The 15,751-nt window shown below is 41.8% G+C and overlaps 1 protein-coding gene across 1 annotated transcript in view; it reads right to left on the reverse strand.

The window, feature by feature from the left end:
• Positions 1-15,751, reverse strand: part of STAB2 (stabilin 2) — an 880,852-nt gene that overhangs the window by 369,208 nt on the left and 495,893 nt on the right. The window contains exons 34-37 of the mRNA XM_086919174.1: positions 13,427-13,558; positions 10,691-10,819; positions 4,079-4,147; positions 2,105-2,200 (exon numbers count right to left, since the gene is read on the reverse strand). Coding sequence (XP_086775300.1) covers positions 2,105-2,200; positions 4,079-4,147; positions 10,691-10,819; positions 13,427-13,558 — 426 coding nt within the window. The remainder of the gene's footprint in view (positions 1-2,104; positions 2,201-4,078; positions 4,148-10,690; positions 10,820-13,426; positions 13,559-15,751) is intronic.

Consider the following 15,751-nt stretch of genomic DNA (forward strand, 5'->3'; position numbering starts at 1 on the left):
CGCGTCTGCTGCGTGGCCGCGCAGCGGTCGTCATAAAAAGGGGAGGTAGGAGGGAGGAGCAGTTGGGAGGAAGGAGTGGACGAATGGGCATGCGGGGGGCGGGGCTGCAGGGGACGCAGCGGTGGGAATGACGGGGGCAGGAGCAGCGAAGGACCAGAAGGCAAAAAGGGCACAGAGTACAGGGGGAATGAGGAAGAAAATGAGCAGTTATACAAATGGGTAATACAGGTCCAAAAAACAAAGGGCACAGAATACAACGGGGAAGGAGGAAAGAAAACGGACAGATACACAAATGAGCGGTACAGGTACAAAAATAACCTAATAAGCAGAAGAAATACAATTACAAGAAATGAACAGTTAACCAAATAAGACAGACCGACGGCCTACCACTGGCCACCAGGGATGAGGTGCAGGTGGTAGCTTGTTGGTGGAGGCGGGCCTTGAACTCGGCACAGCAGTGGCAGCTGGGCTCAGGGCACAGTGGCACAGGTGGTGCTGTGCGGCATGGACAGCGATCTGCCTATGGAAGGGTCAAGGATCGCTCTCCCTACCGCGCAGCGGGCGCCATAAGATTGGGAGGTGGGAGGGAGTAGCAGCTGGGAGGAGGGAGTGGATGAATGCGCGTGCGGGGGGCTGGGGACGCAGCAGCGGGAAAGACGGGGGCAGGAGATGCGAAGGACCACAAGGCAATTACAGGAAATGAACAGTTAACCAAATAAGACAAACCTACGGCCTACCACTGACCACCAGGGTTGAGGCGCAGGTGGCAGCCTGTGTGTGGAGGCGGGCTTCGAGCTCGGCACAGCGGCGACAGCTGGACTCAGGGCACGGTCGCACAGGTGGTGCTGTGCGGTGTTGATAGCGACCTGCCTAAGGAAGGGTCAAGGGTGTTCCTTTCCTATTTGAGTTGCAATGCTATGTACCAATAGTTTGTCACCACAATCTCATCATAAGGATGCTTGGGGCCCAGGGCAAGCCATATTTTGGGTCCCCCAGTTTGGAACAATTTGTATGTCATTACCCATTTTCTGCTCATTCAAGTCTGCAAGATAACAAGCAATATTGGTTTGCATGTTAATTTTTCCGAAACCAACAAAAACAGCCAAAATGTGTGTTGACTGGGGCCCCAAATCCTTGAGATGAAACTGGAGAGAGAGAGAGAGGGAGAGATACAACAAAGTCTTAGGTATAGGTCTGCAGATAAAGTGGAGGTTGAGAATGCGAAATGGAGGTTATATGGTGATATGACGAGACAAATCACTTTCCCAGAGCAGCCTTGGAAGATAAGGGCCCTGGGCAATTGCCCATTTTTCACATGCCTTAAAATGCCTATGGCCTCAATTCAAGTTGCAAAGCATTGAAAGATTACCACCACACAAGTTGTAGTGGTAACCAATTTGCCAGGATGTTCACTTAAAATAGGTTCTACATAATGAAGGTTGGCGACCAGCATATGGAGTTGAGGCGCAGACAAGGGTCCAGGGGAACACAGCATACTCCTCCAATGTCATTCCATATATGGAAATTCTTTGTTTTAATGCAGCATCTGACCCTTTAGGGACAAGGCTGCTTAATAAACAAGCATTTGCAATGCAATAGGTCTCATATGACTCCGTACAAATTATGGAGCGTTTGCATAAAACACACTAAATCCTTCTTGTAAAGTTAGGAACTGCATACCGGTTTTGTTCAATTGTTATTTCGGACATGTATGCTGGACCTGGTTAAATAACAGTCCGTTCTTCCCTCTCCGTGTTTCTAATGCAGGGTTTGATACCTGTTGTCCCATGCATTCAATGGCATTCACAGGAGGTCGCAAATGCCTCTTTAATACGAGTGAGGCGAGAGGTTTTGCGATCTCCAGTAAATGTACAATTTGTGATATGACTGATTTGTACATCAGTTGCATCGCAAGCTAAAGGCCACAAACATTGGCTGGTTTGCAAATCAAGCTTAGGTTTCTAGTAAAATGTGCAATCGAAATGTTCACAAGTGCAGTTTATGGTGCCTACCTAACCCTTTGTTGGAAATCACAAGTCATATTTTTGTGATGCCGCTTGTACAATTAAAATAAAACTGATGAGTTATAAAACGTTATGCTCACAATAATAGTCTTAGCACATTTTCGCCTGCATCCAAAATGTACGGTCTTCCTCATTCTTTGATAATCTGTGTACATACAGTGCTGTGTTTTTCCTTCCTGCAGAAAATGAAGAACATATTGTTTGTTTACAAAATTATGCAAGCACAGGGAAGTCATGCATACACTAGATAAATATATTATACACCTTTAAAGACTGGCCAAGAATTATGTGAAAACATTTCCCTAACCCTCATGCTTTGTAAAATATTTCCTTCCTGAGGCTGTCAGTTCTCAACCAGAGCACAATGCTGAACAAACTTAATGGCGACTACACAGTTCATGGGGTGTGGCCGGAGAGTTTACAGGTACTGTATATCTTTTTTCTGGTCATGGAATAGGACTAGTGTGGTATGTTTGGTTACTAAATATTATGACGATGATGTCGATGCAGTGAAAGTATAAAAAAGCTGATTATTAACACAAAGTCGAACTCAGTCTACAGGTCTTATTTTTCTGTTATCAGCTTCCAAGAACAACTATGAGACATGAAATGTTGTCAGGAGCTCTGCCCATTCTCTAGGGGTTGTCTATGGCATAATACACATGGCCAACATTCATCAGGTATCCAAAAGAACAAAAACGTTTATAAGGAGAACGAATCACTCAACTCCAACAACCCTATACTAGGTATTTAACAAACCAAGTGATCATCTTACAATCACACCCCCACACACTGGTCAACACAGTCATTGCCAACAAAACAAAACTAATGTTTCCACTGCTGCACTGCCAGAGATGAACATGGCAGTCACTACATGCAAGAACACAGTAACACCATGTACTTCCAAAAACAAAAAAAATGGATAACACATGTTCTGCCTGCAAGAATACTGATGCCAAACATGGAATGGAAAGCATAAAAAAAGACACAAAAATCACAACAATTTAATATTTGATTCATGCCAAGATGCATAGAGCATAAAGGCCACTACACATTACTAGCAGGGGAGAGCAGCAACTATGATACCACCCCTGTACTGCAAGTTAACTTTCATGGCAGAGAAGAATGTTGTGGTTTGGCAAGGACAGTAGAAAAATAGATTAAAAAAACACGTACCCATTAAATGGGGTTTTAAAGTGTGCCCTAATGAAAAGAAGACACAACTCACATGCTTTGCATAGCGTGAAATACCCATGAAGTGGGTTGTGTGCAGAAGCTGTGGCCAACTTGCACTATGCACGGCCAAACCCTGTGTTTGGAGGAGTTTGGCAGCACTGGACCTCAAGGTCTGGCGAGGGGCCAGGCCTTACACCCACTCCACCTCAAACAGACAACATCGCTCCCCATCTTCGCAAGAAACCTCAAAACCTGGCTCTTCGAAAGACGCCCTCCTTGATGGAATGGAACCTGCACCCACCCCCCACCCCTAGCGCCTTGAGACCCTTACGGGTGAGTAGTTGCGCTTTAACAAACTCCTGACTAACAAACTCCTGACCCCCATAGCACACAGAAAATTGGAAATCCACACATTTCCTAAAACTATACATAAGTAATATTGATAACTTGTTTTCATATAGCACTTGAGTCTACAGTTTTTGTCGTCTATAAATCTAAGAAGATGCCCATGGCAAGTGTTTTAACACAATGAATCAACTTTCCAGCTTTGCTCAAATTACAAACATACAGGTTTGGAAAAGTATGTGTAACTTACCAATGCAAGTGCATACCATACGTATGGGCCTCGTCATTTCAACATGCATAATTTATGGATGAACTTATGTGGGAGTGGACGTGAATAGGCAAGAGGTAGTAAACACCATTTATGCATAAGGATAATTTAAGCACTGAGTAATTTATATGTCTAAACCCATCTCTTTATGAGCCACCTCCATGAACTTGATCCTGAATGCATTTTAGCATATACACCTGATCTGTAATTATGCCTATATTATCACCAGGCAAAATGTTCCCACCATGCACAATTCAATACTTACAATGCTCTCTGTTCCAGGGGGACAACCTGTTGAAATAAATCTTGAAACGCGACAGCTGCCACATGATCCCTGAAAAAAAGAAAACATTGTTTTTAAATATATAGTTACAAAATTTTTATCTGAAAAAAATTGAATTAAAATAAAAGGAGATTTGATCTACTGTAGTATCTGTGGAGTTTAGGATACTTTTTTACAGGAACAACATACAGATATGTGTATGACCTTTTGGACCCTGAGAGGACCCGTCAATAGAAATTGATTCATAGCAACAGTAGGAATATTTTTGTACAGCTCAATTTTAAGAATATGGTTTCTGATTACACTATTTGACTGATTCCACTCAGCAAAGAGGGTGCGCTTTTAGTCATTAGGAGTAGAAACATGCATACTACACCAATGTCCACCTTGTAAATAAGCATCACATCAATGTCTCTCGCACCAATGAAAGGATGTTTTTATCTTTGGAACAAGTTGAATATCTGTCATGGTTCTATGTGCTCTCTGTTTCGTAGCTGAACAGAGTTGCTTGTGGGCACTAGTTGTGCCAAGGAGCAATATGTCTCCTTAGCACAGCTCTGCTGTCGCAGTGTTCCCCATTGGTCCATCCCGGTTGTGTAGTGGCTATTGTGGGAGTTGGTGTAATGTTTAACAGTTGGAGTGGCCACTGAATGCTATCCGTCATAAACGTGCATTTGTAACAATACACACCAGGCAGGGGTATGTAATGGTCAAAGAAAGATAAATATGTGGCAAAAACCTTCCTCCTGGCAACAGTAGTTAAGTGCTGCAATGTTTCTGTGTTGTCCATTCTGGGCAGAGCATGTCTGTCCTGGGCACATGAACATTGCTCCTCTATTAAAAAAATACAAATTTACCTGCCCAGATATATTTCTGGGTTGGGACACAGGTCTTACGATTCTGTGGCAATACGGGAACTCATGAAGAGAACGACGAGTCCGCTATTGCTTCAATCCCTAAAATCTGCAATTTGCCAGATCAAACATTGCCTCGAGGTAGATTGGTGTGAAGAGTAACACATCAGTGTTCCTTCGGGAACATACATGAAGCTTAGCCACGCACACAGAGTCCCACTGAAGCTGCAAACTATTTCTTTTCGACTGACACACAACATACTTACAATCAGTTCCACAGATCTTTGTGCTCAGGATGCAGAGCTGGTGAATGCTATGCTGTTGATAACTTGCAACTCGAGAGAGCACAAATAGTACTAGAAGCTTTATCTTAAGCATTTTAAATAAAGATGAGGCTACAGGGAGAACTGTGCTGTAGGATTAGAAGACAGAGCTTCATAAACACCACCATTTTGCTCTGCTGTGTACGTATGATTTGTTGCAATTATTTTGAATGACGGGCAACGAGAAAGGATAATTTCTAAATGCAAATGGAGCATCTATGAGGACAATGAATGTAGTGTTTGCATAGGAATGGCTGTTGGGGAATAATAGTGATGCACTACTTAAGGCTACGACTTGTCTGTAGTTTAGATGGGAGATACTGGAGCTGACCTTGCTCATGTCGGCCGGGATCTCCCCATATTCTGGTCAGTCCAGGTTTTAGTTCCTGTAATGGAGAATAACCATGCAGGCACTGAGTCACTTTCTGCAGGTTAAAAACAACAGAGAAAGTTGCTGATTTCCCACTTGCTGTCAGCAGGTGGTAAGCAGACCACAGGGCCATGGCTTAGGTGCCAGGGATCGGGAAGGTGTGGGCAGCCATGCTGTGGCTGGAGGGTATATGTGCTGGAAGCTTCCCTTGCCTGGGCTGGGTTTCTTACCCTGCCTGGACTGGATTCCAAATGAGTTTAACAGTGAATGTATATACATAATTATTCAGTTACACAGTCACCTTGAGGATGACAATGTCTCCCTCTTTATTGGTTGGCTTGATGAAAACTGAGTAGCTAGCCAATTCCCTCAATGCCTGTCGCTCTTTATGAGTAATGTTGTGAAAGATTTTGAGCTTAGTTGCATTGATTGAATTGATTTCCTCAAATACATCTTGCTCAAAAGCTTGCATTTCGACAGGAATTACTGCTGTTGGGGACATAATGTTAATCTCTTCCTCAGATTTGTATTGTCAGCAATAAATGGGGGAGGCGTTGTCCTTCTCAAGAAAACTGACTATGTAACTGAGCGTACACGATTATTATCAGATAAGACATTATAAAATTATCATGGAGCATCCCACGAAGCAACTTCAAACCACCATCCATTGTATGGTTAAAGAGGCGGAGATCAGCAGGTAGATTTCACAAAAAGAAGCAGGTTCCCTGGTCAACAAGGACTCTAAGATACTCGATTTTACGCTCTATCCAAAATCCATAAAAATAAGATATGCCCTCCAGGTCGCCCAATAGTATTGGGTATTGGTTCCATCTTGGAACCCCTCTAACAATTTGCAGATGTCTTTCTTTGACCTATTGTACAACGTACATCAATCTACTTTCTTAGAGACATACGCTTTGATCCATCTAGCAATTTATTAATGGGGCTAGAATTTGAAAGCCTTTACACCAACCTGCCCCAGGATGTGACTTTGGGGACTGTAGAAGAGATCCTTTTTGAAAGAGGATTGGCAATATAACACTCCATGACATTACCTATTGAAATGTTGTATGCTGGTCTTGAGTGATAATTTCTTAGAGTTCCAGGGCTCCCTCGATCCACAACCCCTGACACTTCAATGAGGAGCACCTTCACCCCCAGCTAGGCAGGTCTGTATGTACATCTTTTGAGGAGAGGTTTGTCCTGACAGACCGGAACCGCACAGACATAGGATAATTTTTGTGAAGCGCTGCATAGATGACATTTTGATTATATGGGAAGGGGATGAAGAGACTGTCCTCGATTTTCATACTTGGTTTAATGCCTGCGATGGCCATCTGAACTTCACATATGACATGAAAAACATTACTCTCCCCTTCCTAGACATCAACATCTTCGCCGAACAAGGGTGTCTCCAAACAAAGACACATAACAAGACCACTGACAAGAACAGCTTATTAAAATTGAGTAGTTTCCACTCATGATCATTACGCGAAAATCTCCCTTATCATCAATTCTTGAGGATTCGGAGGAACTGCAGTGATATCCAGGACTACAAACGGCAGGCAGGGGAGCTTGCACAGATCCTAAGATACAGGGATTACCTGGATTCAGTTATTCTAAAGAGCTGTCTACAAGCAAGGAACCAGAATAGAGAGAGATTCGTTGATCCATCTGACACCACTCCAGAGACCGACCCTCTAACATGTGTAACTACATATAATATTGCTTTGAATCTCATCAAGAAGTTTATTAACAACAACTGGTGTACAATCCATTCTGGATCACTTGAACTTTGGGAGACCGAAATTTGCCCACAGAAGAGGCCGCAACATACGTGACTGTTCATACCTGGTCACATACACCTCCTGCAAAAACAAGCATGGTATCCCAATTGTGGAGTTCACAACCTGTCATTGGGCACTTCCTGTACGGCTCTTATAATGTATGTTAACTAACTAGTCCCACAAAGACCACTGATCCAGGTTTAGAAAGACAATGGGTACTGAGGAGACATACCAACTGTAGTACTACGCACATGGGTTATGAGATCACTTGTACATGCAATTTGAGATATATTGGGATGACCAGTAGGAAAACCAGGACCTGAATAGGAGAACATAGAAGTAAAATAGGTGTAAAAAAAAAGCACCACAAAGATGAGTAATCATTATTTGACTGCTAACCACGCTATTGATGATTTACAGTGGGTTGTCCTTGAGACAGTAGAGAAAACCAACAAAAGATGCTCTTTGAAAGCGAACAACGCTTGAATTACCGTCTCTAAACATCCAAAATTGGACTCAATGATTGCATTCCATGGTTGGCAATTAATGAAGAGTAAGTATCCTATTGATGTTTTTCTGCTCACCATTGTTTCTTCGATGACACATTTTAACACACTCACAGGTGAGTAAGGTTGCTGTGTAGAGGTTCATTCACTTAATAGAACCTAGTGAATTTAATTAGAGTAGATGCTACCTTTCCTTAGCATAATTGGCGAGCGCTCTACACATATTGATTTTCATTGTGACTTCGGCACAATACCTATAGCATTCTTTTTGTTTTTTTGTTAAGTAATAATGTTGTTTTTGTTCAATAATAATGGCAATGACCATTGCAAGAAATGACTGGTAGTACTGAAAGTTTACTTTAGATCTTTTTTTACCATTCTGGAACTTGCGCACTCCCCCACCCCCCCACACTTTTTATCTTGTGGACGGTAGACGCTTCACTACTGATTTTTGACAGCTCGATCTATTCCTTGCAAGCAGGCTCACAGTGCCAGCACCAAGACTTTCCCCTTTTTTGCTTTAGTTTTCCTTTATTTTGTGACCGGGATAGAAGAATTATTAATTGCAATCATATTCTCATATTTTCAAAATTATGCAGCTTCATACGGACTGCACCTTCCTTTGTTCCACACAAAAAATGAACCCCTTGTCCGTTGTTTGTTTCTGAGCCTCACCGGGTGGCGCCCATACTACATATGATGTGATGCTCTCATGCACACCTTGTTGGGGGCATGCCCGGATTGGAGTACGCAGGTCGGGCGCTTTCAAAGCCACCGAGGTGGCACACAGTGTCAACATGCAGGGCTAGGAAGTGACCGAGGGTAGAAACACCGGGCCAACACCCTTGACACAGGGAGCAATTATCCCTGTGGGGGGATGGACACTATCGTTTACCTTCTCTGAGTGGAGGGCTCATTAGCTTAATGTGGATTTTGCTGTGATGTTCCCTACAGTGGTTGACTGCAGGGTCCGACCACCTACATTGCACCCTATGGGGACATAGAGAGCCCACATTTAAGATATTGACCATTTTCTTTTTTTTTGCCACATTTGTGATATCCTTCCTCACCACTGCATGAATTTACTAATTTAGAAGGATTATCTTCATGAGCTTGCATTCTGGGTTGAAGCATTCTATATGCAGGATGCCTATTTCTTCAGCTGTCTGCACAACATCCCCTGTTTTTCACATAGGAGGAGTCTAAGCACACTTTGTTATCCTTGGAAATCTATGACACTATGATGTGCACTAACGGTGCCATAGATACCTAGTTGCAGCACATATCACCCAGAACAAGTTAACTTGTACGTTTTTTTCATGCTTCTTCATCTTATTTACATTATGGGCTATTGTACACCAAAGGAACTAACTGTAATTGCTGTGCTTACATCTATAAGTACAAACAGTAATAATGGTAATAGGTTACTGTCCTTATAGCTACATTGGGGATCTGTACATTTAGGGCCTGAAGAAAGTCGCGTGAGCCAATTGGGCCAAGCTGGTTGAAACATGTAGACCATGATTGATTGATTGTAAATGTTCGGGATCATTGATTTACATCTCCCTCTGATTTTAATCTTACTTTGATTGCTGCAAATATAAATAAAGTAAATTAGGAGTTGGAAGTAATTTTAACTAAACTAACCACAGACTCCATTAGCCTCAAACTTGGAAGTGCTCCCTCGTTCTGCAGGTTGAGCCCACTCCGACACAATAGGTGTCGGAAGTGTTGATCCAATGATAAAGCATGCTACTAGTGAATTCTAGTGGGTGAGGGTCTCTTACAAGTCTTTTGAGACTTCAGATTCATACTGGTAAGTTAGGGTTCCACTTTCGTGTGATTAATGAGTTGCCACTGGATGTGGAGTGGATGCATCCCTTATCGCTACTCTCTCCAACATTGCATGATAATTAGTGACACTTACAAAGGAGGCAGAATCTTGTAACAAAAAAAGAAATATGGCAGGCGAGAGAAGCAGCAACTTCAAAATGCATGTAAGATTGGCAAATACTTTGGAATGTGCAGCAATAGGTATTTGTACACATTGATTGTGCGAGCCCCTACCCTTCCAAAAAGAAAAGTGTTTTTTAATATCATACATTTACTGTACTCAAATATTTGATTAGTAAACAATATATTTGTAGAGAATTCAATATATTATACATAGTGGCCCCAATAAATAAGTTAGGGCTATAAAGTTTTAAAAGTACACCTTAGGAAGATGCCTGCGATTTGCTTACATTTCTGTGACTATACTGAAACGCATTTGCTCATTTTGCCTTTTCTTCTTTTTTACTGAGAACATTGTTATCCTTATGGAGAAGCTCTTAAATCTACCCCCACCAATGTAGGGAATGCCCCACTTCCCCAGATCCCAGCATAGGAACCCATTTCTACCATTGATAGGACAGTCTGAGACTATCCAGGCATTTGTGATTACAGGCATACTTGCAAATATGAGGTGATTCACCTACTTTTATAGTTTTACTACATTACAAATGTCTCTGCACTGGAATGCTGTATTATTACCATTTTGAAGACTTTCACTCATACTGAAAATTCCACTGTTGGTGGAATGTTGTGCGAGCAAGTCAATGCAAACGTGCAACGTTTTGTTTAGTGAACTGGCAAACCTGCACATGAAAATGATGATGGGTGCACAAATGCCATTATGAATTGGGCCACAGTAGTGAGATTGTGAAAACACGTCAAAACAGAAGGTGCATTTAATTGTGGAGCAAAATGACTTACTAGAACAATTACGGTGTCGTTATTGTCACATCTGTTCTTCAGAATTTCCATGACCTTTTGTATCCCATGAATAACTCCAATATTTGTTGCCACGTTGGTGTAATTTATTGGAGCATCATTTATATAGATCTACAAAGGAAATACACAAACATTCATTTCACTACCTATAGATTTTTGCTAATTTCAAACCTTATATAGTACAATTATGTGATTATTACCAAGGACCTGATTACGACTTTGGCGGTCTTGGAGCGAGCTGCCATGCCAGCGCTTTGCTTCGAGACTGCCAAAGCCCACTGCCGCCTGTCTGCCAGATTAGGAGTTTTCTCCTGGTCTGGCGGTCCTGCGGTTGCTTTTGTAAGGGCTCATATGTGAGCCTTAGTAAGGCAGAGCAGTGGGAATGCCACAGCACTTTCCTGCACAATATGGACTTTGAAGTCCATGCCATGCTGGAACTGGAGGTGCATGCATACTGGGGGGCACACCATGTGTCCCCTGCATGCATTCCCTGGCCCTGAGGCAACAGGAAGCCCTTTAGGGCCCCCTTTGTTTCCTCACGTCACACTTTTCATGGCGGGTTCACCACCATGAAAACTGTGGCAGTGAGGAAACTTGTGATGTGCTTGGCAGCTGCATCACCAAGCATATTGAGGGCCTCAGACCACAATGCCACCACTGTGGATCTGGGATCCCCGGTAGTTTCAGCAGTGCTTTGGCGGTCTGACCGCCAAACTCGTATTAGGTCAGTTGGACCACAGGTGCAGTGGTGCCCACACCGCCACTGTGGCTATGGCAATCCATAGGACAGCCATAGTCATAATTAGCCCCTAAGAGTTTTGACATATGAAGAAACAGTAAAATGTGGCTCTTGCAATACCTTGTGAGATATGCTGACATACTCCTTGCAAATTGAAAAGTAGTGACCAAGCACATAACTGAGACTCTTCAAGGACTTCACCAGGCAAGCACAGTGTACATTAGACATGCAATGTAACAGCTGAGTTAGGCTGTATTGAGAAATGTTGGACTAGAATTGATATTGGCTAGATTGCAATTGAGGCATGCAAGGTTCCATGTGAGTGAAGGAGAGGTGGTTTTAAGGAGTGCAGCACTGCATTGGAAAACAAAGGGTTGCAGTTAAAACATGATAGACAGGTTTTATGGTGAAACAGACATGGTTCTGACAGTCGAGACTGGCACGGCTGCATTTGAGACAGGCATGCTTGTAGTAAGGGTAGGCAGAGAAACTTTTGTGACAGGGAAATTTAAGTTTGACACAAACACACACACACACACTTTATGTGGGCATATATAGAAATCAGAAGTGTTTTAGAAGAAGAATGGAACAAGATGATGTGGATAAGCTCTGCCATAGTTGGATCCTCAGCATGCTGTGGTGATGATAAACGCTGTACAGTTGAGTAGCACCTCAAAGAATAGGAAGTAGAGAAAATAAACCTGATGAATACACTGATTTGACTATCCCTAAAGAGACTGTAAGACCATTTAAAATTGAAAAAAAATTACTTTGAATCTAGACTTAAGGAATAAGTTCTGGCTGAGTGCATTGCGTAGGTATGTCATCTTTCTGTGAACATCAGTCTCAACCTGAAGTGTGTAGTATTTTTAAAACAGGATTGCAACTTTCAGCTAATATGTTGGGAAAGAAAGATTTCCAAGGATGTTCAAGTTTCGCAGTAATTAGATAACCATTTTGAATATATGTACCTAAAAGGTGCACTATTTCTCAGTCTATCACTTTACAAAAATGCTAGATTATGAGAGACATTTGCATCCGCGATCTTCACAGAAAAAGGAGACTTTCTTACTAGTGAGTGGTAAGGGAGATCTTGGTATTGGTACTGGTCAGGATGCAGATTCAAGTACATTTGAAGTAGAACCTGCTCCCGACAAAATTGTAATATTCCAGAATAAGGGCCGTATATTTCTTCCCAAAATATTTAGGCATATTAAATCTTCACCCAGTTTGTATTTTTAGGTAAAAAATATGATTTAGGTATCTGAGTGGTGTCCAAATTCTGTAATAATTAGAGTAGCACAAATCCACATGAAATTAATAAATTAAAAACCTTATCCCAAATTAATACGGTATGGAAAATGTACCACACTTTCTAAACTTTAAAACAGACAGGACATATTTAAGGAATATCACTGTGAAATGAGTCAACAAGTCATACAAAAGATGAGAGTAAAAAGGTAAAACAATTTGGTCACAATATTAGACACGGTTTTAGAAAGTAACTAATAATTTTGTGTGGTCATATTCGGATTAAAAGTGCTGTAGAAAATTTCATAATTCTCAACCTTCTTCTCTCCAAACATGTATTGTGAGATAATTTTCATGCCCTAATGTGGGTTGTATATGCATTCTACCATGTGAAGGCAACATGTCATAAGTGGTGTCGCTACTATATAGGAGTTTCTATAAAAATAAATTTGTCTTTTTACTTTTTAGTCACATTGTAGTGTACCTTCACGTACTTGGGAAAGGTATTGCATGCTTTATTACTACATAAAAAAATCCTTGTGGTCACTGCCACGACTAATGTTGCAGAAAAGTGGATCATATGTGTGCTTAACTCCTAAGACACAGCTAGGAAGCAAGTTAAGTTATTGACAGAAATTCAAGCTATTCTTACAAAGCAAACAAACACTAAAATGTACTGTTTAGATTATGGAGCGTTATTTCCCAAGTCCCAATGCAGGTTTCAGTACCTGGCCACTGTGCTGAACAAACCCCACTTGGTATGAAATTCCCAGCATTGTTTCACGGTGCATGCCGATGTGTAGGTCATTCTTCAAAAGCTGCTCCCCCAAGACAATGTGATACCTAATTATGTCTTCATCCTGCAAGGACAATAAGATACCATTACTTTATGCTATTAATTACTTGTCTCAATACATTATTAGTATTCATAATTACAGAATTGATAGGAAGTAGTGCAAGGCATTTTTGATTCCGTAATAACTTTGAAGTTATTTGTCAAATCTGCATGAAACTTTCCAAAAACAAAAAAGAGTGCATCCGCCTTGAATTCTTCATGACAACTTGTATGTAGATCTGTTGAGTGGGGAAACAAAAATCAAGGGGGCATATTACCAAGGGCATTATCGCCGCTTTAGCGGGAATTTTTCCCGCTAAAGCGGCGATAATTGTATCGCCCTATTACCTAGCTGTCGCTAACACCAGATCGCGACAGCTAGTAGGAGATAGCGGGCATTTAGGTGCCCACTTGGCATGTCAGCGATAATTATCGCTAATGACATGCAAAGTGGGCGTGCCAAGATGTTAGCGACTGGAAACATTCGCTAACATCTCTATCTCCTATTACCAATTTTTGGAAATAATTGCGCTAAGCGCGATTATCTCCAAAAGCTAACGCCTGCCCAGAGCTGTTCTTAGCCATGTTATCCAATGGTAGGTGGATACCATGGCTAAGAGCATTTGCTCGGTAATGCATGAATATCGCTGACTTTACAGCGATATTCATGCATTTCGGCCGATTTTTATCGCTTAGGAGATAAACCTTGATAATAGCAAGGCTCCTAAGCGATAAAAATCAGCGGAGCTCGGCGATATTAATATTGCCGCTAAACCAACATAGCGATAATCATCACTAGTTGTTGGTAATATGCCCCAAGGTTCCCAAAAGTGCAATTTCCCATTATAAATCTCGTAGGATTCTTTACTCTTCAACACAGTATAACTGGCTGAATAGAATTTTACCCAATTTGGCGTGAAGGCAAAATTTTACTCATGAATTGTGCGATTGTTGGTTCAGTGTATATCTGTTCAGTACATTTGAAAAATGAGCTTTCAAAATGTTCTTGGATTGGAAATGAAGAAGTTAAATATTAGATCAATATGAACCGTAAATTAGCAGATTCTCCATCGATTTGTGAATCCACAACAGATTTGTGACACTATTTAAATAATAAGGTTACCCCTTTGGACAAGTGAGCTTCTTTCTGTCTTTGTGCATTGTGGATTCACAAACTAATCTGTATATCCAACGCGTTCTGATTGGCTGGTCATCTTTGATACATTTCTGGTGTGATGCAAAGAGAAAGGGTATAAGAGGGCAGTGTGAGCCTATCTGATCACCAAGCAAGCCCATGAGGGAGGCCCCAAAGGGATCCCTCAATATTAAAAGAAAAATGAAACAAAAATATTTTTATTGCAGGAGTCATAGATTGAGTGATAGCTTTGCAGATACCAGGCCTCCCTGCGTTCTACCGATGTTATGTTATGTTAGGAGGTTCTTTTAAAGCGCACTGACACCGTGAGTTTCCTGGCGCTGGCGCTGATGCCGCTGATACCGATGCACTTGAGCCACAGGATTCATGAATCCAAAATGGAATCTGCAAACTCTGGGGGAAAAATTGCAAAATAGAATGTATTTGGTGCTTATAGCCACACATGGGGGTTGGCTACATTCAGCAGGGTGGGTGCAGTGACTGGAAGCAGTTCAGGCTCTGTGGCCAACCCCTTCAGCACATCTGGAGACTTTGTACAGTGGGGGCTGGCTGCCTGTGGATGGTAGGGTGCAGAATCTATGATATGACTGTTGCACAATTAAATAATTAGCACTGTGCCCGGTGCAAGCATTTTTTCAAAAAAGGGTGCAGGATCAGGCCAGAGGCCAGACACAACAGTAATTGAATGCCCTTGGAGACTCGTGCACGGGTCACACAGTGAAACACAAATACACATTCAAGACTGTGATGAGTAAGAAACTGTACACTCAATTGGACAACATGTAATATTTTACCAATATCTCAAAATCATCCCATTCTTTTCAAATATTTTATTGTACGTGAAAATCAGATCAGGGTGTTAAGTAATTCAAACCAGGGGGACAAAGTTACATCTTTAAGTCAAGCTCAGGGAGAGTGTATCGAGGTGATGGGGGTGGGAGTCCACATTCACAGTGGCTTCCACAAAAGGTCCAATGAATTGCAGTCACATACAGTGCAGCAGCATGTATTTAGTTACCTTAAATTAAGAATTGTGTGAGGTACTAAATATGCGCCTGAATT

Source organism: Lissotriton vulgaris, chromosome 1_1 (assembly GCF_964263255.1).
Source record: "Lissotriton vulgaris chromosome 1_1, aLisVul1.2, whole genome shotgun sequence".
Lineage (NCBI taxonomy): Eukaryota > Metazoa > Chordata > Amphibia > Caudata > Salamandridae > Lissotriton > Lissotriton vulgaris.